The 25,612-nt window shown below is 34.8% G+C and overlaps 1 protein-coding gene across 1 annotated transcript in view; it reads right to left on the bottom strand.

The window, feature by feature from the left end:
- Nucleotides 1–2,605: 2,605 nt before the first annotated feature.
- SLCO6A1 (solute carrier organic anion transporter family member 6A1) overlaps nt 2,606–25,612 on the bottom strand; it is a 147,024-nt gene continuing 124,017 nt past the window's right edge. The window contains exons 11-13 of the mRNA XM_077139066.1: nt 22,906–22,970; nt 20,810–20,947; nt 2,606–2,818 (exon numbers count right to left, since the gene is read on the bottom strand). Of these exons, the coding sequence (XP_076995181.1) occupies nt 2,685–2,818; nt 20,810–20,947; nt 22,906–22,970 (337 nt within the window). The 3' untranslated portion in view covers nt 2,606–2,684. The remainder of the gene's footprint in view (nt 2,819–20,809; nt 20,948–22,905; nt 22,971–25,612) is intronic.

Raw genomic sequence — 25,612 nt, 5'->3', positions numbered from 1 at the left:
TAATCCATTCTGCCAATCTGTGTCTTCTGATTTGGGAGTTTAATCCATTAACATTCAATATGATTACTGTAAAGACAGCACTTACTTCAACCACTTTATCCTTTGACTTTTGTCAGATCTATTTTTTTTATTCTTTTATTTACCCTTACTAGTCATCTTCATTTCTGTTCCCACCTCCAGACCTCTCTAGTCTATTATTTTCAACCAGCAAAATTCCCTTTAGTAGTTCTTGTAGGGCCCATCTCTTCTTAATACACTGTCTCAACTTCTCTTTATCTGTGAATATTTAAAACCCTCATTTTTGAAGGGCAGATTTGCTGGATATATAATTCCTGGCTGATAATTTTTCTCTTTCAATATCTTAAATATATCATACTGCCTGTTCACCAACATGGTGTCTCATGAGAATTAGCACTTAGTCTTATTTCACTCCCCTTGTATATAGTGAATTTTGTATCTCTTTCTACTTTCAGTATTTTCTCCTTCTCTTTGGAATTTGACAATCGCATTTGTATGTGTCTTGGAGTGGGTCTCGTTGGATTTATTCTGTTTGGAATATGTTGGGCTTCTTATATATGCATATTTATGTCTTTTATAAGGGTTGGGAAATTTCCAGCCATTATTTCATTGAATAGTTTTCCTAGCCCTTTACTGTCTCTTCTTCTTCTGGAACATACACAATACATATGTTTGTGCGCTTTCTGCTGTCCGTCATTTCTCTGAGATCCTTCTCAAATTTTTCCATTTTTTTCTCCATTTCTTTTTTGCCTGATCAAATTTGATTGCTTTGTCTTCTAGCTTGCTGATCCTTTCTTCTGCCTCTTTAAATCTGCTGTAGTGTGTCTCTTTTTAATTTCATCTACAGGGTCTTTTATTTCCATAATCTCTATTATTTATGTATTTTTTTCAAATTCTTTATTTTGTCCTAGTGTCTCTTAATATTGTTTATCTCTTTATACACATTTTCTTGTCTTTCTTCAAATTCAGGAAATTTGCTTGAACATCTCTGATTAGTTGTTCCAGATTCTGTGTCCCCTCCAACTTTTTGATATGTACCTTTGACTAGGCCATTTCTTCTTGTATTTTAGTTTGCCTTGTGGTTTTTTCCTGATATCTGGTCATCTGATTTTCTTGATGGGTCTATTCTGAAGGTCAGTTTCTCTCTCACCTCTAGGATTTAGTTGTTACCTGAGTTTTTATTAGGGCACTGCTTTGACAATTGGGTCATCCATATTTCTTTTCTAAATCAGGGCCAGGTACCCATGCAGGCTTGTAGACTAACTCCAACAGGCCTTCCCGTAGGGTCTGGAAAGGCTCTGAAAAGCCCTGCTATCTTATCCTGCACTTTCCAGCCTGCCCAACTGAAGGCATTCTTCAGTTACTTATCTGTCCTCAGAAGCAGTCTACCTATAGGAGCTCAGAAGCTTCTGACCAGGTGGTGCTGAAACGGTGGGCTTCCTGTGCTCTCACTTCACTGGCCAAACTCTGGTTTGGTGTGGGGCTTGTCCCACTCCGTACTTAGGGCAGAGCACTTCCAGAGCCACCTTAGCCTGTGGCAATCCCCTAGGTCAGAATCAGGCCACCCACTGCTAATTCCCTCAAGGGTGAGGGATGGGCACAGGGAGTTAAAATCTGTGTCCCTGTTTTCTCAGACTCTTCATCCCTTTCTGACCTTGACCTTCAAATGGATTCCTCTGTTCCCCAGGATCCCAAACAGCTTATTCCGACAGTTTCTGCCTGGCTACTTGCCGCTTTGGGGAAAGATTCTGCCATTTCCTCCCTAATCCTCCATTTTAGAAACTCTTCCTTGCTGCTGTTTTATATTTTGCTCTTCCAAGCAGCTTGAGTACCACGGTGGGTTCCTGTGGACTTGGATCTCTGTGTCTGGATAGAGGTTGTGTTCTGTTTCACTGCTGTGATAGATATATAGTCTGTGTTCCTGATGGGAGGAGGGACTTTCTAAGCTATGTGGGACTGAGGGGGAGGGGAGATCAGTGGTTAGTCCAAGACAGAAGTTTCCTACTAATATTTTTCTCTTTCTTCAAGTCAGCATTTGTGAGATCATTCTCCAGTCTTTACCTTCCTCCAGGGTTCTGATCAAGTGAAATTTGTCTTTTATTTTTGCTGAATATCTGGGGAGAGGTTTTCAGTAGCTATCCTTAGATTGCCATGTTGATGACGCCCAAAATATTATTTTTTAAGTTACTTAAAATAATCTTTTTTTTTGGACAATAGATATAAATTTAATCTAAATTTTTATTAGGTAAACTGCATGAGCAAACCTGATTTTTTATAGGAAAATTTTTGAGAAATAAATATCTACAGGAATAAATTATAGGAAATTTACTAATCCTACATAACCAAATGCCAGCAACTAATAGCTAGGATATCACTGCAGTTAAAATTAACTTACATGTATTTTCCTGCTTCTTGTTAAGCCTTCTCTTTCAGCCAAAGTAATCTTATTCTATTGAAAGTATTAAATGTGTATCTGTAATTTCATTTTAAAAATTTTAACACAATGACTATATTGTATTTGTACTGAAAATATAATAATTGTACAGGATTATACAAAGGACACATTTTAAAGCATATAACTGCATTATTATTTTTTTAAATTTTATTTGAAATAATATTCCACTGATGCTGTGTAATTCTTACACAATAATGATTCAGTTTTAAAGTCAGTTCTTTCCTTTTTTTTTTTTAGTCTTGTATTCTTCACGAGGAATAGGCAGAATGTCAGCACGTTTATTATGTGAGTATTTGCAATATGCAATGGCAGTGAAGAAGATAGTGAATACTTTGCAAACAAAACCTGAATTTGAAAAAAAATATACATCAATCAGAAAAAGGGTGACACTTACAAAAGAAAAGATGGTAAATATGTTTCATCTCTAAAGCTATCAATTCCTCAGTTGTAGAATGCAAAACCCCATAAACTTACATCACGTTGCTTAAAGGACATTTGAAAAAAATGTTTACAAAACATTTTAGATTTCTTAGACATATAACTCAAGAAAAATGCAAGGTGTTTTATTCTTTTATAGAGTATGTTAATTCTAAAGCATAAAAAAAATTCCTACTTTCAATAGCAACTGGAGGCTGTTTAGGTCACTAATATGTGCTCCACTCTTTTTGAAATTTTTTATCATTTTTCCAAATACAAACAGAAATATCTTAGAAAAATAAATTGATGTTAGAGATTTGTTTTCATTTTCACTTAATAAGCTTTAGAAAGTTAATACATTATAACTGATTATATAAAAGTATTTGGATTTTGGATGCAAATACCACTATTAGTTTAAGTCAAAATATTTTAGAGCAGTAATATCAGTTGTCTGACATAGTGGTTTAAGAAGATAAAGTAGTAAATATTAAAGAGTCTATGCTATTATAATCAACACTTCCAAAGGAAGAATACAATTTTTCTTTGTGATACTTATCTCTGATAGAGTTGCAGCACAATATAACAATATTATAAAATGCTAAATAGCTGTGGATCACTCTCTTGGAAGTACAATTGAGAAGCAAAGTCAGGCAAATATGAAAAAAAGAAGTTAGTAGTTGTTTTAGTTTGTAAATGCTGTCTAATGTAATGTACCAGAAACAGAACGGCTTTTAAAAAGAGGAATTTATTAAGTTGCAAGTTTACAGTTCTAAGGCCATAGAAATGTCCAAACTAAGGCATCCGGAGAAAGATAACTTAGCTCCAAAGAAAGAGCTGATGATGTTCAGGGTTTCTCTCTCAGCTGGCTAGGCGCATGGTAACATCAGCTAGCTTTCTCTATAGGCTTCTTCGAATGGATTACCCAAGGGTATTGTCTTTCTTCACCTCCAAAGGTCTCTGGCTGCAAGGGGTCTGCACTGAAGTTCTTTCCAAAATGGTTCCCTCTTTAAGGACTCTAGTAAGCAACCCCACCTTGAATGGGTAGAGACACATTTCCATGGTACCTAATCCAAAGTTATCACCCACGATTGGGTGGGTCACATCTTCACGGAAACAATCAAAGATATACCATCCAACAATACTGAACATGATTAAAGAACATGGTTTTTTCTGGGGTATACAGTAGTTTCAAACTGGCACAGTGGCCCTTGCAAAGAGAGAATAATTTTTGCAGACAACTATTTCTTATTTTCTAAGGATAAGAGGAGAAGCCGGATAATATACTAAAACCTTTTAAATATTTCAGACAGCTGTTGAAAAACGGAGGAATAGACAGGCTAATATTCAAGGAAGGGTCATCTTACTTTTGCAATGTTTTTTTCACTGAGCTCATATTCGATACTAGATGTCTATACTAGAAGTCAAGGGGCTGAAAATCAAACTTGTTCTAGCAGAGGTTACAATTGAAATAAAAAGCTTTTTCTGGTTTCACAGGGCTGGAGTGACAAAATTGAAGACATGCAAAGTCTCAAAGAAATAGCAAGATGTTTGCTGCATTTAGAAAGCAGGGAGAAGGAATATCCCCCCAGTGATGGTGACTCAATTGTGAAGCACAGGCAAACCTTCAAAATATTGCCACTGTTCCAATTTTCAGCTTTGTTAAAGAGAAACTCCTGATTTCCCTGACCAAATTTTGAAGTGAGCAGTAAACTGATGAAGCTAAAGCTGCACACTAACTGAAAATCAATTCAGAAATTTGATTGACCCAGTCCCTACTCAAGTATATTAGCAGAAGAAGTAGAATAATTCTTTCTGAAGATAGTTACTTCAATATCTATTGTTCCTTTATTCAAAATGCCTGGAATGCAATAAAATATTGCAAGGTATGTGAAACATAAAAAAATAATGTTTCCCATCAAAAGTAAAAATGGTAAACATGGCATACCCAGAGCAGCCATGTAGCTGGAGATATTAAGAAGAGACTTTAAAATAACTGTAATGAAATATAAATCCATCTAGTGGAAAATGTGGACAACATGTATGAAGAAATTAGAAATTGTCAGTGGAGAGATGGAAATTACAAAAAGAAATGAACCAGGTAGAAATGAAAAATATGATATCAGAAATGAGAAATTATCATATACACTTCAAACAGACCAGACAGATTAGAAAAAAATATCAATGAATTTGAAGACAGGTCAACAAACAGTATTTAAAGAGGGAAAAAAAGGGAAAAAAGACCAGAGTTTCCAAAGTTCATAAAATAATATCAAGAGGGCTTACATATATTTAAATAGATCCCAAAAGGAGGGAGGAGGGAAAAGTAATAAAAAATATGTTAGGTGATAATGTCCAAGAACTTTCCAAAATTGATGAAGACATCAACCCATACATTCAAGAAGCTTAGCATACCCCATAGATGAAAAACAAGGATATGTTGAAAACTATACTTAGGCATATCACAGTTATTAGACATCATCAAAACTAGTCAAAGATACAGAGAAAAGTCTTAAAGCAGCCAGAATTAAAAAAGGATGTATTTCTACACAGGAGAGCAACATTACAAATGACAGCTGACTTCTCACATAAAAACAATGGAGGCCAGCAAAAATGGCATAACAATATTACCACCATTCTGAAAATTAATTTTAAAAGTTAGAGTTCTATATAAAGCAAAAATATCCTTCAAAATTGAAGGTAAATAAAATATATTCTCATCAGATAAGAATTTAATGTATTTGTCTCCAGCAGACCTGTGGTAAAATAAATGCTAAAAGAAGTTCTTCAAGAGTCTATGGCAGATAAAAATCAGATTTGCAGAAAGGGGTATATCTCTGGATAAATATAAAAAAAATAGATAAATGGATAGGTAGGTGGGTGGGTAGGTAGGTAGGTAGGTATATAGAGGCACAGATTTTATCAATATTAGAAAAAGTAGACATCCATAAAAATTTCTATTACTGTAGAAATAAAACGATATTACCTAACAGCAAATAAAAACACCAATTCATCAAGAAGGCATGAAAATCCTAAATTGTGTACATCTAACAATAGAGTTCAAAATATCTGAAGAAAGAATGGAAAGATTAAAAATAGAAATAGAGGAGTTCACAACATAGTTGCCAAATTTAATACTCTTCAGTCATTAAGAGAACGCAGTCATGAAAAAAGATTAATAATGATATAGAAGATCTGATAAGTCACACATATTGATCCAGTTGACCTTTTCAGAAGACTTTACTAAGTCAGTTCAAAATATATATTTTTATATCACATGGGAAATTCACCAAGATACATCTGATAGGTTATAAAGAAGTCTCAATGACTTTCAAAGAATTGAATTTATAAAGAATATATTATTAGAACACAATGGTAATATATTAGAGATCAAAGCACTTCTAAATGAACTTTGGTTTGAAGAAGAAATCATAGATAAAGTTAGACAATATTTTTCAATAAAATAGTTCAAAATTTGTAGGGTGCAGAAAAGTTATGTTTTGAGGGAAATTTATAGATTTAAATGATAAAATTGTAAAGAATGCATAAAATAAGTTATCTATTTTCCCATCTTATTAGGAAAAGAATATATAATTAATCTCCAAAAGTAGATGAAAATAATAGGACTGAAGTCAATGAAATAGAAATTTGAGAAAAAAATAAAGAAAATTAGGTCTTTGAAATATTGATAAATATATGAAAAATGATTACCATTGATAAAACATAGTATATCTAATAAAGTAAAAGAGAAAAACACCCAATTGCCAATAACAGAAATAAAATGAGGTATATCACTAGAGATGCTAAAACACTAAAATGGCAATACAGGAATATGATGCAAAACTGTCTATAAATTCTACAATATAAGTGAAATTGACAAGTTCCTTCAAAAGCACGAATTAGGGCGGGCCGCGGTGGCTCAGCGGGCAAGAGTGCTTGCCTGCCGTGCCGGAGGACCCCGGTTCGATTCCCGGCCCCAGCCCATGTGAAAAACAAACAAACAAACAAAATATAATAAAACAAGAAAATGTTTCCCTTTCTTCCTTCCTTCCATCCTTCCTTCCTTCTCTGTCTTTCCTTCCCTTCCTCCCTCTCTCAAAAAAAAAAAAAAAAAAAAAAAAAAAGCACGAATTACCAAACTAACCTAGGAAGAAATAAAAAGTTTAAATAATCAACATCTAATTAAGAAATAGAATTTACACAAACTATCACATTGCAAAAACACATACAAAAAATAAAGACTCTATACTCCAAAGCTTCACTGATAAATCTACTAAAATTGTAAGAAATGAAAGAATGCCCATCTGACAGAAGCTCTTTCAGAAAATAGAGGAGAAAGAAATATTTCCCAAATTGTTTTGTGACATTAGCATACCACTGACAGTAAAGTTAGACAAGACAATTTAAAATTAATATTTGTTGTGAACCTAGATGCAAATACTCTTTAGCCAAATATCAGCAATTCAATTTCAGCAATATATCAAAATAATAATATATCAAAAACCAGTGTTATGAATCTCAGTCTTCAAAAAATATCAATGTAATAGTTTTTACAACATGACTCTGTGATTCTGAAGAGCTGTGTCTGAAGTGCCTTTGCATGGACAGATGAATAAAAATACATGAATAAAAATAAATAATGGGGCAGGATAAGGGTAAAATAAATGGAGTAGATGGAAATACTAATGGTCAGTGAAAGGGAGGGGTAAGGGATATGGGATGTATGAGCTTTTTTTTATATTCCTTTTTCTGGAGTGATGCAAATGTTCTAAAAAACGATAATGGTGATGAATACACAACTATGTGATGACATTGTGAGCCATTGATTGTACATCATGTATGGACTATATGTGTGCAAAGATGTCAATAAAAATATTTTAAAAAATCAATATACTGCAACCCATTAAGAGAATAAAAGAGAAAAGCTGTATGGCTATCTCAAAAACTGACTTGAGAGCAAAACACAAAAGCAAGAACAATAAAGTGTTTAGAAGAAAACATGGAAAAATATCTTCATGACCTTGTATAAGCAAAACATTCTTGGCCTGTACACGAAAAGTAATAATCATAAAAGATAAAAAATTAAACCAATTAAAATAAATTTTTCTGATCATCAAAACATACCATTAAGAAAATTAATAGACAAGCCACATCCTGTGATTAAATATTTGCAACATATATATGAGAAGAACTTGTACTTAGAAGATATAAGGAACTCTTACAAATTGGCATCATTTTAAAAAGAAATCAACCAATGTTAACATAAGGATGAAGGCCTTTAAAAGATTTTCCACAAAAGAAAAGCACATGAGAAGTTGCTTAGCATTTTTTGATAATCAGGCAAATGCAAATTAAGATCACAATGACATACCGTTTTACACACACTAGATTGGCTAAAATGAAGAAAAAATTATAATATCAAATGCAAATGAGAATGTACAGCAATACATTACTGATGGGAGTTTAAAACTAAAAGGCCCTTGGAAGGCTTATAGTCAGAGATATATCTACTCTATGTCCTATCAGTTTCACTCCCTGATAGTTACCTAATAAAAACAAAAACATACTTGTGAAAAGACTTGTATAACAATGTGTATGGCAGCCTTATTTGTACTAGACATTGTTAATGTCCATTAGCAAGAGGATGGATAAACAAACTGCAGTGTACTCATAAAACAGAATCGTACTCAACAGTAGAGAAATAATAACTAATACCATATTAGTTATAATATGGTGAATCTCCCAAAAGCGTGACATCAAGCAAGACAAGAAAGAGTACAGAGTGTGCTCCAATCACAAAAGCTTCCAGAACAGGCAAAATCAACATATTGCAATAGAAATCAGAAAAGGATTTCCCTGGAGAGGAGGAGAAATGATTGGAAAGGTCATAAGGGATATTTCTGGAGATGAAGGCAATAGTCTACATCTTATTTGAGGGGACTAAGTTCCACAGGTATAGTTAATTTTCAAAAGCCATCAAACTGAACATCTGATATCTATATTAATTACATCTCACTTTGGGGAGGTGGGGAAGCTAACAGTACCTCCTGAAATACTGTCCATCAACTAATGACAGTACAGCGAGCATCTGGATCAAGAATAAAACATGACCTCAAAGGCCTTCCTCATGATTTCTTATGTTCATTAATCCTCAGCAGTTTGTTTGGTTTGCTTTTGAACTACTGTTCAAAATTATATAAGTAGAATCATACAGTGTATATTCTTTTAAAGTCTCTAGTTTCTTTCACTCAATTTTTTTTATGATTCATCCATATTCCATGCAGTTGTGTATTTCTTTTTTTTGCATGACCAGGCACCAGTAATCGAACCCAGGTCTCTGGCATGGCAGGCGAGAATCTGCCTGCTGAGCACTGTGGTCTGCCCAGTCGTGTATTTTTGATTCCTATTGCTGTATAGTATTTCATTTCTGAATTTACAACAATTATTTATCCATTCTGTTGTTGGTTAATTTGTTACCTTTAGTGAAGGGTCCTTTCAAGTGTTTTGTCAACAGTTACATTAGGTTATCTACTCTATGCTAACTGATTTGTGCGCGTTCTCTCTATAGTCTGGACATTAATTCTTTTTCATTTTACCTTTTTTGCTGGTTATCTTTTTGATTGCTTTATCATTCCTTTTGATGAATGGAATTTACTTATTGTAATATCCTCTGTTATTTTCTTTCACAGCTAGGGTTTTTTATGTGTCCTGTTTATGCAATCTCTTCCTATTTCATGAACATGAAGATAGTCTCTTGTTTTCCTAAAAAGGGTTTATTTAACTTTTCATATTTAGATTGACACTGCATCTAGAATTGATTTTTGCTTATATTGTGAGATTGAGGGAAAATACATTTTTTAGATATATTTATATGATATGGCCCATTACCTCTTATTTAAAAGGCCATCTTTTGACATTGTAGCATCTTCTTTGTATAAATCAGTTCAATGTGGGCTTATTTTTGATTTTCAGTTCAGTTCTATTGGTTAGTAGGGTGATATTTGTCCAAAAATGTACTGTATTAAATGCTATAGCTTTATGTGAGGCTTCAGTAGCTTATAGAATATATCTTTCAATTGTGTAGTCTTCATCAATATTCTATTGGTAATTTTTGGCTCTTTAGATTTCCAGATGAATTTTAGTCACCTTGTCAATTTCAAAAATACCTGATGGAATTTTGTTTGGGATCACATTGATGGTATGGATTCCTTTGGGAGAATTGGTATTTTTTAATCTTCCTTAATGTATACAAGCTGTAATTTTTCATTTATGTAGGTTTCATTTAATTTCTCTTAAATATATTTTGTAGTTTTCAGTCAAAGTTTTGCATAACTTTCAACAGATTTAACTTGGTGTATTATTTTTTATATGGTTCTATTTATTATATTATTCTATACTTTTATATATTATAATATTTTATATTTATTTTAAATTATTTATTATATTTATTTTATATATATCATTATATATATATTTTATATATTATATGTGACTGGTAGAAGCACAATTGATTTTTATATATTAATCATATGTTAAGCAACCCTGCTAAATTCAGTTATCAATTCTAATACATTCTGTTTTTTGATAGGGATGCTGATTACATAGGTGTGTTCACTTTTTAAAAATTCACTGAGAGAGAGATTTCCAGGAAGATGGCCAGCTAGAGCAGCTTGAGTTTAGCCCTGCTCCACCGAAAAGTTAGAGAAAGGACAGGCGGGCAACTGAGGCAGCACTTCAGGAGTGCAGTTGACCTGGGAGAGCCTTCTGCACCACATGTGGCAGCCCTGGTTGCAGAGGCTGAAGGACTGAGAGGCGGAAAGCTGGAGCTTGGTGTGGAAGCGCAGAGCAGCAGAGCCCACAGGGGTGCACGAATGGGTACACGGGACTAGGAAGCAAGCCAGGCTGTGCTACTTGGGTGCTCTACCCTCACTGGTGCAGCCCTGTGATGGAGATTCACACCACACCCCAAGCACCTGAACCCCTCACCCACTCCCTTTTCCCGTGCTCTAGGTGCCTCCACCACCAGCCCCCAGTGTATGTATCTGCCCCATACCCCCACCCTAAGTACTGCCCAACCTCTCCTACACCCCTCCCAAGCACTACCTCCCCCTCCCTGTTCCCTGCAGGCTATTACCAACATATAAAGGCTGTGGGCACTAACCTCCATACCTAGACTACCCCCATGCCCCCAGCCCATAGTGTTGTACAGCCTCACCCTGCCCTCCCTGAGCTCAGTGCATCTGCATCCATTTATGGCACTCCCAGGCCCACGCATGCACAGGGCCCCCAATCATGTCATTCAACTCTGGGAATTGCATGTTACAGTTCTAGAACTGCACATGTACACAGCCCTCAGCCTCACTTCCTAGCTCTGAGAAAGTGCCAATCTGCACAGCCAGGTCACATCTGCCCCCAGTCCAAGAAGGCATAATGCTGACCTGCTGCCACAGCTCTACGCATGTGCACAAAGGGCCCCGTGCCTTAGACCAGCACACACCAGGGTTACATCCCCCACTCTGGTGCATCTGCACAGCTATATCCTCCCTGGCTGCTGGGTGGCCACATTCACGAGCACCAGCATAGCATCTCCAAACTGTGCCTATACCTGCCCTGAAAAAAATCACCACACTGAGTACTCCACCCCATGTCCTGCTCCCTCCTGTACAACTATCCCACAAACACAAGGCCTTAGACTAATGAAATAAATCAACTTCCAAAGTAAAGCAATCAACATATCTACATGCCACAAAGACAGCAAAAGATCCTTAAGCATATCACAAAGCAGACAGATATAGCCCTGCCTAATGACCTAATTAAACACCTGAGGAGACACAGATGTTGGAACAACTAATCAAAGATGTTCATGCAATGCTACTTAATAAAATAAATGGGATAGCAAATGACATAAAAAGAGATCAAGAAGACAGAAGAGCACAAAGAGGAATTTCAAAGAATAAATAGAAAAATAGCAGAAATCATGGAGATGAAAGTCTCTGTTGACCAAATAAAAAACATATAAAGGCACACAACACCAGATATGAAGAGACAGAACAAAGAATAAGTGATATAGAGGACAGGATAATTGACTTCAAAGACTCAAAACAGCAAATGGCAAAAAAGATGGAAAAAAATGAAGGGAATGCAGAGAAATGAGAGACAAAACAGAACACATAAATATAAGAAGCATTGATGTCCCAGAAGGAGAAGAGAGGAGTAAAGGGCTAGGAAGAGTAGTTGAGGATATAAAGGGGGAAAACTTCCCAACCCTCATAAAGGACACAAATATACAAGTCAAAGAAACCCAAAGAACTCCAAACAGAATAAATCCAAATAGGCCTTTCCCAAGGCACATACTAATCAGTCTGTCAAATGTGGAAAAGAAGCAGAAAATCCTGAAAGTGGCAAGAGAAAAACAATCTACTACATACAAGGAAAATCAAATAAGACTGAGTTCAGACTACTCAACTAGAACCCAGGAGATGAGAAGTCAGTGATATCATATATTCAAGATACTGAAAGAGAAAGACTTCCAGCCAAGAATTCTGTACTCAGCCAAATTATCCTTTAAAATTGAGGGAGAGATTAAAGTATTCACAGACAAAGAAGTCCTGAAAGAATTTGTCAACAAGAGTCCAGCCCTATTGGACTAAAAAAGAGTTCTGCAAGCTGGAAAAAAAGAAGCAGGAGAGGGAAGTCTGGAGGAGGGCACAGAATTGAAGAGTACCACTAAGGGTAATTTAAATAATATAAAGAGAAAGAGAGAAAGGAATATATAGAACTGACAAATAAAATAAAAAGATAAGATGGTGGAATAAAGAAATGCCTTTTCAGTAATAACTTTGAATATTAACTGACTAAACTCATCAATTAAAATATACAAATTGGTTGAATGGATTAGGAAACATAATCTAGCTAGGTGCTACTTACAAGAGACTGGTCTTAGACACAAGTATACAAATGGATTGAAAGTGAAATATTAAAATTATTCAAAGCACTTTCTCTGATTACAATGGGATGAAGCTGGATCTCAATAACCAGCAAAGAATGTGAACATTCCAAATATATGGAGATTAAATAACATACTCTTAAACAATCAGTGGGTCAAAGAAGAAATTGCTAGAGAAATCAACAGCTATCTGGAAATGAATGAAAATGAGAATACAACTTATCCAAACTTATGGGATGTGGCTAAAGTTGTGCTGAGAGGGAAATTTATTGCTGTAAAAGCCTATATTAAAAAATAAGAAAAAGCAAAAATGAAGAACTTAACAGCAAACCTGGAGGAACTTGAGAAAGAAGAGCAAAATAACCCCAAAGTAAATAGAATAAGAGACATAATAAAGATTAAAACAGAGATAAATGAATGGGGAACAAAAGAACAATAGAAAGAATCAATAAAACCAAAAGTTGGTTCTTTGAGAAAATCTATTAAATTGATGGGCCACTAGCAAGACTGACAAAGAAAAAAAGAGAGGATGCCAATAAACAAAATCAGAAATGAGAAGGAATGAGTTACCACAGACCCTGAAGAAATAAAAGAAATCATAAGAGGATATTATGAGAAACCATATGCCAGAAAGCTAGACAACTTAGACGAAATGGACAAATTCCTGAAGACACACAAACAAGCTACACTGACTCAGAAAGAAATAAAAGATCTCAACACACCCATCACAAGTAAAGAGATTCAATCAGTCATCAAAAATCTTTCTACAAAGAAAGGCCCAGGGCCAGATGACATCACAGGGGAATTTTATCAAACATTCCAGAAAGAACTAACACCCATCCTGTTCAAACTTTTCCAAAAAATTGAGGAAAAAGGAACTCTACCTAACTCATTTCATGAAGTTAATATCAGTTTAACGCAAAAACCATGTAAAGATGCTATAAGAAAATAAAACTACAGGCCAATCTCAATAATGAACATAGATGCAAAAATTCTCAATAAAATATTAGCAAATCGAATCCAATACCACATTAAATGAATTATACACCATGATCAAGTGGGGTTTATACCAAGAATGCAAGGATGGTTCAACACAAGAAAAACAACTAATATAATGCAGCACATTAACAAATCAAAAGGGAAAAATCACATGATCATCTTGATTGATGCTGAAAAACATTTGACAAAATTCAGCATCCTTTCTGATAAAAGCACTCCAAAAGAAAGGAATCAAAGGTAGCTACCTCAATATGATTAAGGGAATATATGAAAAACTGATAGCCAGCATCGTAATCAATGGAGAGAGACTGAAAGCCTTCCCCCTAATATCAGGTACGAGACAAGGATGCCAACTGTCACTACTATTATTCAACATTGTGCTAGAGGTTATAACTAGAGCAATAAGGCAGGACAAAGAAACAAAAGGCATCCAAATTGGAAAGGAAGAAGTAAAACTCTCATTATTTGCAGATGATATGATTCTATATTGGAAGATCCTGAGAAATCTACAGCAAAGTTGCTTGAGCTAATAAACAAATTCAGCAAGGTGGCGGGATATAAAATTAATGTGCAAAAGTCAGTAACATTTCTATGCACAAGCAATGACCAACCTGAGGAGTCAGTTAAGGAAAACATTCCATTCAAAATAGGACTAAAAGAATCAAATACTTAGGAATAAACTTAACTAGGGATGTAAAGGACTTGTACACAGAAAACTACATAACATTGCTAAAAGGAATCAAAGGAGATCTAAATAGGTGGAAAGACATTCCTTGTTCATGGATAGGAAGGCTAAATATAGTTAAGATGTCAATTCTCCCAAATTGATCTACAGATTCAACATAGTATCAATCAAAATTTCAACAACATACTTTGAAGATTTGGAAAAGCTAACTACCAAATTCATGTGGAAGGGAAAGAGACTCCGAATAGCTAAAAGCATCCTAAAAAAAGAAGTGGGAGGAGTAACACCCCCTGACTTTAAAACCTACTATAAAACCACAGTGATCAAAATAGCATGGTACTAGAACAAAGACAGAAGCATTGACCAATGGAACCGAATTGAGAGTGCAGAAATAGACCACCAAATCTATGGTCAAATGAATTTTAACAAGGCACCCCAATCCTCTGAACTGGGAAAACTAGTCTTAATAATTGGGCATGGAAGAACTGGATATCAATAACCAAGAGAATGAAAGAGGACCCCTATCTTACACCCTACACCCTACACAAAAATAAACTCAAAGTGGATCAAACACCTAAATATAAGAACTAGCACCATAAAGCTTCTAGAAGAAAATGTAGGGAAACATCTTCAAGACCTAATAATAAGAGGTAGCTTCCTATACTTTATACCCAAAGCACAAGCAACAAAAGAAAAAATAGGTAGATGGGAACTCCTCAAAATCAAATGCTTCTGCACCTCAAAAGACTTTGTCAAAAAGATGAAGAGGCAGCCAACTCAATGGGAGAAAATATTTGGAAGTCACATATCAGACAAAGGTTTGATTTACTGTATATACACAGAAATCATACAACTCAACAACAAAAGAACAAACAACTCAATTATAAAATGGGCTAAAGATATGAATAGGCATTTTTCTGAAGAGCAAATACAAATGGCTGAAAAGCACATGAAGAGATGCTCATTTTCACTGGCTATAAAGGGAAATGCAGATCAAGACTATAATGAGACTTATACACCTATAAGAATGGCTGCTATTAAACAATTAGGAAACTATAAATGTTGGAGAGGATGTGGCAAAACTGGAACAATTAGGCACTGCTGGTGGGAATGTACAATGCTGTAGCCACTATGGAAGACTGTTTGGGAGTTCCTTGGGAAACTAAATGTCGAGTTGCCCTATGACCCAGCAATAGTGCTACTTGGTATATACCCAGAAGAGCTGAAAGCAATGACACAAACAGACATTTGTACACCAATATTCACAGCAGTATTATTTATAATAGCCAAAAGATGGAAGGAAGCCAAATGCCCATCAACAGATGAATGGATCAACAAAATGTGGCATATATATATCATGGAATATTATGTAGCAGTAAGACAAATGACGTTCTGAAGCACATGACAAGATGGATGAGCCTTAAGGACATAATGCTGAGTGAAATTAGCCAGACACAAAAGGACAGACGCTGTATGATTCCACTTTCATGATCAGCATAAAGGTATAATCAGAGACTTATAATGCAGAATATAAGGGGTACAAGGAGAAAAGCGCTATTGCATGCTATGAGCTATGTTCAAAAGGAAACCATCAGCACTACCACAGCAACAGCAGAGGTAAATAATGGGGTGAGGGACAAGAGTTAAGAGGAGGTTTAGATCTCCTATTTGGTGAGGGTGTGTTTATTGGTTTTCTGTCTCATGGGAACAATGAAATCTAAAATTGAGAATGCTGATGGACTGTGGTCTTTGGGCCCTCTACATGATGCCCGATGAATGCAGGTGGCTGAAGGATGCACTGACGGAGAAGTAGAATGGGAAATGATGGTGTATACTTATGAACAAAGGCTGTGCAGCTACAAAAAGGAACAATGTCGTGAGGCATGCAACGATGTGAATGAACACGTGGGACATTTGGTGAGACAAAATAAGCCAGAAACAAAAAACAACAATGGTATGATCACCTTTAGAAAATGCTTATAAGAAAACAAGGGCTTAAATTGTAAGCTTTTAGAGCAGACACATTAAGTCCAGAGTGGTGATTATTATTTCTGGATTTTGAGAAGCTGTTTTATATATATAACCTGATATTTAGAGATAAGAACAAAGTCAAACAGGTTGGGGTTAAAGTAATTCAGAACATAGGAGTAAGGAAGACAGTGTCTATATTTTAGAACCACACATATTCTTTGAGACCAATGGAAGAAAGGTTTATTTGATCTGGAACTGAAGTTTTCTATAGTGCATAATTCAATTCAACCCATCTGTATAGGTTGAACAACTGAAACACAGAGAGCACAGAATGAGAAAGAGGTCCTTCAATCCTGTTTAGATTGTGTAATGCCTGGAAACATCCTAGAGTATATTAAGCAGATAATCAAAAAGTATTGACAAAGTTCCCTGAGGGAGGGGAGAAAGACTATGGAACTATTAAACCTTACCATCAGGGAATCCCTTGATACTGTGTCAAACTTTAGCGACACTGAAATTAATAGGCCATGCCCTTGATCATGAGGCTTACTCTCTGAAGCTTATGTAGGTAACATAGTAGCTTAAACTACCCATAGGCATGCCTAAGAGTTAATTCTGGAGGACCTTTTTTGTTGCTCAGATGTGGCCTCAATCTCTCTAAGCCCAACTCTTCAGGTGAAATTATGGCCCTTCCCCCTACATGGGACATGACATCCAGGGGTGAAAGTCTCCCTAGCAATGTGGGAGAGGACTCCCAGGGATGAATCCAGACCTGGCACCATGGGATCAACAATTCCATCCTGACCAAAAGGGGGAAAAGAGGTGCAATTAATAAAGTATCAACGGCAGAGAGAGTCCAAATAGAGTCAAAAGGCTACTCTGGAGGTTGCTCTTACATACATGTCAGATAGTCCTTGCTACCTATCATAACCTGCCAACCCCCAGCCAGGACCATTCCAGCCAATCCTAAAGAACATCTATGGCAATTTATAAGATTTCACAAGGTTTCCAGGCACTAGAGTAATTTGCCAGAAACCTACAACCTCAGATGGGTCCCTGGTCCAGATAAGTCCTGAAACCTAGCTCAGCCTCTCCAGAACATCTGATAGTTCCATCTCCCTACCACATATTAGTAACAGAGCCTTCCAATATCAAAAATTTAAAATTGCCATAGCCCAAACAAACCTAGTGAGAGGTATGGAAATATCAAAGGTGATGGTGGAATTATACATAAAAGATAGGACTCAACAAATGAATATGAATGCTGAATCATTAAATTGATATCTCTTTTAACCTCCAATATTTTAGAGCAGCTAGAAGTAAAAACCTTAAGTTGTGAAATTTTAACTCTTGTCAATGAAATATGTTCTACGACTAATTGTGGTGCAGTGATTGGAAATTTATCGCTTTTTTGTATATGTGTTATTGTTTATGAAAAAAAGGAAAATAAAAGTCAATTGTGATGATAAAAAAGTATTTAAACCCTCTAGCCTCTTATATTCTGTAGCAGCTAGAAGGAAAAATATGAGAGGATCATATGGTATGGTAGCCCATGACAAACTCTGGGATCTATTCTGTAACCACTTTTTGAAGAGTGCTTTGCAAACTATTGCTTTTTTATTTCTTTGCTTTCTATATACGTTATGCTATACAATAAAAAAAGTTTAAAAGAAAAAAAATCATTAGCAAGAAATCATCCTACAGTAAGTAGTTCTCTCACTGAAGATACACCTCCTCCACATCCTCAATAACTGTGTCCTGAAATGTGTTTTTTTACCCCTTGCTCTAACAAAGGAACTTATTTCTACGATTTGGACTGGTTTAATAAGAATATTAATTAATTTAGGTTGTAAGCACTGAGCATTTTTTGTTTCCAGTAAATCTCCTTCTTATTTTGGGGTTATAAAACAGTTCAATTTTACTTGATAGCTCAAGGTCAAAGTGAGGAATATTTTGATCTTTGTTGTGAAGATACAATATTTTAAATAATTTTTTTCCCAAACATTTACCCATTGTTGTTAGTAGAATTCTTCCTGTGCCTTTCTTTCACGGTGCCTAAAAATTTTTGTGGCAATGATGGCTTTACTACCTCACTGTAAAAGGCAGGTAAGAGGATGTACTGGAGAGGAAATAAAGTAAATAGTCTTGGTTTATTTTTTGGTTTTGGTTGTCTCTTGGATTTTTTTTTCCCCATGGGCAGGCACCAGGAATCAAACCTGGGTCCTCCAGCATGGCAGGTGAGAACTCTGCCTGCTGAGCCACCATGGCCCACCCTGTCTCTTGGATTTTAATTATAGTTCTTGATCCTTTCTGGAAATGCTGCAGTACAAAAAGATAGAGAGATTTGGGAATTACCTTAGAAATATCTTAGGTTAAAGGTGATGCCACTTGTTTATATATAACTGATTTTTAAACAATGTGTCTTTAAGTCAAGAACTACATATTTTGTCATTGCTATTTGAAAAAAATTCATTGAGCTATACACTCAAGATACATGATTTTTATGTATATATTTTATACTTCAATAAAAACTCTACTTAAAAAAGAACCTGGTAAAATGCTAAACATGGTAAGCTAAAATAGGAAATGTGGCAAAAAACTTATCAATCATCTCTTTACAATTAATGAACAGTTGCTAATGGAATTAATCAGGGAAAAAGGCACTTGATCTCAATTGATTTCAATGAAAATTTAAGATTTGAGAAAGAAAGCTCAAACAGATGTCCTAGCTATCAAAAGGAATTGAGAGATTGATGTCATAAAATATTTACTAACATTTTGTGGAATAAACTGAGAATGTGTTGACTGCCTCAGTATTTCTCCCTAGGAAAAAAATATGGGCACACAGATGTATAAAGAAAATTTGAAACTTTCAAAAATATACTGAAGTTCGCTGTGCATTTGTTCGTGGATCCCTGTTGAATTCGTGCTCTAGAGTAGTGCTGTGCCACAGAACTTTCTGCTATGCTGGCAGCATTCCACATTTGTCCTGTGCAGTAGAATAGCCACCAGCCAAATGTGACCTTAAGCATGTGACATTTAGCTGGTATGACTGAAGAACTGAATTTTGAATTGAGTTTAGGCTTAATTAATTTAAATAGTGACATATGTCTAAGGGCTATCATATTAGAAAGTACAGTTTCTAGAGTCTCTCACATGACTGATTTTAAAGTTTACCATGGTTGAAAATTACTCGAAGTGGCCTTATTAAAATACGTGTAACTACTATTAGTTTTTGGGATTTTGATCCAGGACCTCAGAATTTATATTTTTAATGTTTGTTCTCAGTGATTATGATTTAAATGATTTGTGGAATACATTTTGAGATACACTAGTTTACAAATTGCCACAAATACATATCCCCATTGCAGTTCCTGTGTTTTCCCATTCTATCTGACTATATCTCCCTATGTTTGTTATTACTGGTATCTACTTCCCTCCCTTGCCTTTTATCAGATTTGAGCACTGGCTAAACTTGCTAGATAATCACCTTCTGAATTAGAAGGCATGGCTGCACACTTTTAATCAAATATGTATTTGTTATTGTTAAACATTAAAATCTATCTGATGTAGTTCTTTTAAGTACTGAACCTACTCAGTAATATCACAAAACAAACTCTTTTAAATATTTATCACAATTAGAATTTACACAACAAAGTCATTGAATGTTAGAGCTGATAAAGACTTTAGAAATTATCTAGTCCAACATCCTTTTTTTTGCAAAGGACTGAATTGAAATCTAGGAAGATCCAAAGAACTTTCCAAGGTAAGTCTGGAGCTTCTACCACCACAGTATCATAATATCCACGATCTTCAATTTAGCCTAGTAAGACTGAATGCTTTGCAATGTGCCAAGAACTGCTCTAGGCACTGAGAATATATCATCGAACAATAAAACCAACATAAAATTTATATTTGAATAAGATGAGAATGTCTTGATACTCTTTAGCAGTGTGAAAATTTTGCTCATGTTTAACCAATTTTTTTACAGTGGAAATGAAAAAGGTCACAATATCCAACCACTTTGTTGCATACAAATAAAGGCAAAATTACCACCCAAATTGAAATGCTGCTAATTTTCACCTTTTATTAGGGAATGATATGGCACTATTGTGCATCTAACATGACTCATATGTTTACCAAATTCTGCAATATTTTAGCTTCTAAAATACTTTCTATATAATCATATAAGCTTTCTTTAATTTCAAAATAACTTATTCATAGTTCAGAGTTTATTATTATTCTACTTTACTGTAAGCAACCAGTATGTTTTTGAAACAATTTTACTTCTCTACACCATTTTTCCATGTGAATCACTTACATATTCCTACTAATTGGTAGACCATTCTTGACTTGTTATAGCTCCAACAATTTTTTATTTTTCGACAGTTATCAGTATTCCAATAGGTACAAGAATTTTCTCCTGCCATTTTAAAAATTAATGGCCCAGGAATAGTCCCTATAAAAAATGCAATTATTGTGAATTCTATATGTAAATACTACATACTGAGATCAGAATGATTTTTTCCTAAAATTAAACATATATATATATGAACTAAATATATATTTTTAGTCATTCTTACACTAAACATATTTAAAATTATTTAGGAATTTGTTTTTACATTATTAACCCCTGGAAATGGTGATTTTGAGTTTTTGAAAAATTCTTACACCTGTAGATATAAAACAGGAGATTTGCATCTTTTTGTAGAATGTTCTACATGATATTATTAGAGATATCCCAAAGCTTGATTAATTTTTAATGGAAAATTTAGAAAAAAAGTATTTAAAAAGAAATATTAAAGTTTGATATTGCAACCTCAGTGTTTCTCCAAATATCTCAAGTTGTAAGAATTTTAATGACTGAAAATTTTAATTTGTATTTGTCATTTATAAAGATATTGAGAAAAATAACTGAAAATTCAAAAGCTTTGATACATTTGTAGCAGTCTCAGATTCAAAACATTCCATGTCCAGAGGAACAGTTGTGTACTGCCTGAGAGAAATCTCTACATACTCTCAGAAAGAGTCTCCTCAGCAATAAAAGCAAATGAACAGTCATCAGAAAAAAATAAAAGTCAGGTGGGCCATGGTGGCTCAGCAGGCAAGAATGCTTGCCTGCTATGCCAGAGGACCCGGGTTTGATTCCCGGTGCCTGCCCATGTTAAAAAATAAATAAATAAAAGTCACCCCAAAACAACAGAATTAAGTTTTCAGACTTAAAATGTAAATGCTCAGTGATTGGCCATCTTCTTTAAGAAATTATCAGGGCTCTTTATGCCTCACATGATTGAATTACAAGTATTACTACCCACTATGAGGTTTCCAATAAGTTTTTCCAACCCATAATAAGCTCTTACAACACGAACTCCAAACATGTCTTGGATGTTGATTTTTCTCTCTCCACTGCTATCACAAGATTCCAACATAATGGAGCTCTGACATAGATTTCAAGAGCATCTCTTTCAATTCTTCCTTCCTTACTTCCTAGCAACATTTTTCTTTCCAGCAGCAGAGTTATCTTTTAAATGCACATTAGATAATATCCTCTGCTTTAGACTCACTGATGGCAAAACCCTGCAAAATTGGAATTCTGTCAGTATCTCAAATTTTTTTTGTCCTCTATCTCACTCAAAAATGCATCAGCCTCACTGACTTCCTCTCTGATGCAGGAAGTTGCCTGTGTGTTTGCTGTTCTCCGTGCTCCTTCTTCCCTTACAAATTGCTCCAGCATAAAAATGTGCCCTAATTTTGCCATTTAAAAAAATCTCATTTTAACCCCACATAGTGATCTAGCTATAGAACGATTTCTCTGATCCTTATTAGACCCACACTAAAGAATTGTCTATACTCTTGACTCCATTTATCACTTGCCATTCAGTCTTCAGTCCAGTCCAATCTTATTTCTTACTCCAACCATATATTTGATCAGGGGTTCCAGCAGAGAATTATAATATGGACTTGATAATAAGTTATTGGTATTTAAGGTAGCTTAAAGCAAACAAATTACTTGGAGACAAATCCATAAAAACATCAGATTCCATGCCCTTGGTGATGAAAATATTTAGTGATTTCCATACATACGAAACAAATGTAAAGTATAGCTGCTGTGTTCATACATGTGATTTTTAATAAGCCTTTCAAATAATTGCATGAGCAGGCTAAATACACTTCTGAGCCAGTAGATGGTCTCTTTTGATCAAATATATTATTAATGCATACTTTGTATGACTCTTAGGATGGACTTGACCTTACATATTGTCTGTTTATTTTCTCCTAATTCTGTAAAGCAGCTACTACATTCATTTCTTTCGTGACATTTGCCATAAAGATTTATTTGTATTTCCAAATATGAGGTAGACACATATAAATAAAAGAAACAATCTGATGTAAAAAAGATTGTGAAAAAATCCATACCAAATATCCTTATAATCACAAAAGCTATGCCCAAGGCCAGAGATTGTTGTTTGTCAGATACAACCCTGCAAACAAATAGCAATGATATCATCAGCGCATCATTAGTATTAGCTACAGCAAATGTATGCTCGGTTCAAGATTAATTTTTTTTCTTGTGTATCAGTTAGATCTTGGCCAATTGACAGGGTTCAACCTGGCCAATTGACAACTGCAGCTCCTCCCATTTCTCCATATTCTACCCCTTCTCAATTATTTCTGAAGCACCTTGCTCTTTACAAGGAGGAAGGATTTGCACTAAAGTCATCTGCCTCCTTTTCCCTTGATGATCAAATTGAGCACCAGCTTTCATGCTTAATCTTTCTTCATTCTCTCCTGCATTGTTTTGGATTTCTTCTTTTTGCCCTTGTGAGATCAACTTTCCACCCCTTTCTATTACTGATCACTAAAAAATATTTACATATCTTCAATTTGATTATAATTTTTTTCTAATGGATAAACAAAGATGGATGAAAAGATGAATGATTTCTAGGATTTTAAAAACTTGGTGAAATAAACAGCACAAAACACATAGGTAGGTATTTTTTAAATTTATAATAAAAATGACACAATTAAGTGAATTCTTTTGTTTTCTTTTTGTCTATTGATAGCATGGTTATAAAAATTTCATGATTAAACATGAAGTTTGTTCCAAAATTGAAGAGGAAGCTTCCACCATCTATCATATGACCCCTAAACTTATATAGTTTGTCCATATCTTTCTTATTATTTTATTAGAGAAGTTATGGGTTTACAGAACAATCATGCATAAAATTCAGGATTCCCATATACCAACCTATTATTAACGCCTTTCATTGGTGTGGTACATTTGCTACAATTAATGAAAATATATTTTCATAATTTTACTATTTACTATAGTCCACGGTTAACTTAGGGTTAACTATTTGTGCTATACAGTTCCATGGTTAAAAGTTTTATAACTGTACTATATAGACAACTTAAAATTTCCCTTTAACAACATTCAAATATATAATTCAGTTCTGTTAATTATGTTCACAATATTGTGCTACCATCACCATCATCCATTGCCAAACTTTTCCATCATCCCAAATAGAAACTGTATACATTTTGAGCTTTAACTCCCTATTCTTACCATCACCCCATCACCTGGTAACCTGCATTCTGGATTCTTACTCTATAAATTTGCATATTCTAATCATTTCTATCAAAGAAAATAATACAATATCTGTCCTTTTGTGCCTGGTTTTATTTCACTCAACACAATATTTTGAAGGTTCATCCATGTTGTCACTTGTATGAGAACTTAATTCATTTTTATGGCTGAATAATATTCCATTATGTATATACATGTATATATATATATTGCATTCATCAGTTAATGGAAACTTGAGTTGCTTCCAACTTCTCACAACTGTGAATAATGTCACATTGGTGTGCAGATATCTGTTCAAGTTCCTGCTTTCAATATTTCTGGGTATATACCTGGAAGTAGAATTGCTGGGTCATACGGTAATTCGGTGCTTGATTTTCTGCCAAACTGCCAAACTGTCTTCCACAGAATCTGAACCATTTTACATTCCAATCAACAATGAATCAGAGTTTCTCCATTCTCCACATCCTCTCCAACACTTGTAATTTTCTGATTTTTTACTAGTAGCCTTTCAAATGGGTGTGAAGTGGTATCTCATGATTTTTATTTGCATTTCCCTAATGGCTAATGATGTTGAGCATCTTTTAATGTGCTTTTTTGGTCACTTGTATATTTTCTTTGGAGATATGTCTATCGAAGTCTTTTGCCCATTTTAAATTTGGGCTGTTTGTCCTTAGTTTTTGAATTGAAGGATTTTTTTATATATTCTGAATATTAAAACATTATTGAGGGCAGGCCATTGTGGCTTAGCAGGCAGAGTTCTCACCACCTACCATACCTGGGACCCAGGTTCAATTCCCAGTGCCTGCCCATGTCAAAAAAAAAAAAAAAACAAAAAAAAAAAACATTGAAATGTGTTGTAATGGTTAGGTTCATGTATCATCTTGGGCAGATAGTGCCTTGCTGTTTGGTTAAGCAAGCATTGGACTAATTGTTACTGTGAAGATATTTTGTGGACTTAATCAGTAAGTTCATTGCATCTATGATTATATATACCTGAAACCAACTGAGGAGATTGCCTTCAACCATGAAAGACATCTCTTCTAATTAGCTGAAGGCTTTAAAAGAAGTGATAATTTCAGCTGTCAGAAGAGAGAATTTTCATCTCTACTTCAGTCAGCCAGCTTCTCTTGGTAGTTCATTGAAAACCTTCATCAGAGTTCCCAGTTTGCAGCCCACTCTTCAGAATCTGGACTTGCCCATCCACACAATCACATGAGAAAATTTTTGTTAAAATATCATAATATTTACATATATCTCCTGATGGTTCTGTTTCCCCAGAGAACCTTAACTAATACAGCTTTGGTAAAGGGAGCAGTTCTTGAAAAACAGAATCCTTCTTCTTCTTATTATTATTTGAGAAACATAATCTTAAAGGAGATTTCTGAAGTGACTTTACGGTTTTTAGAATGGATCTTTAAACCAACTAGAATCAAAGACACTAATGACTCTATTTCCAATAATCAAGATGGCACTGATAGACCTCCATTCTGCACTGAGGAATCTAGCCATCTAACCTCTACCTGAAGAGATTAACCT

The sequence above is a fragment of the Tamandua tetradactyla genome, chromosome 21, assembly GCF_023851605.1.
Source record: "Tamandua tetradactyla isolate mTamTet1 chromosome 21, mTamTet1.pri, whole genome shotgun sequence".
Classification (NCBI taxonomy): Eukaryota; Metazoa; Chordata; class Mammalia; order Pilosa; family Myrmecophagidae; genus Tamandua; species Tamandua tetradactyla.
This window is presented reverse-complemented; position numbering and strand designations above follow the sequence as displayed.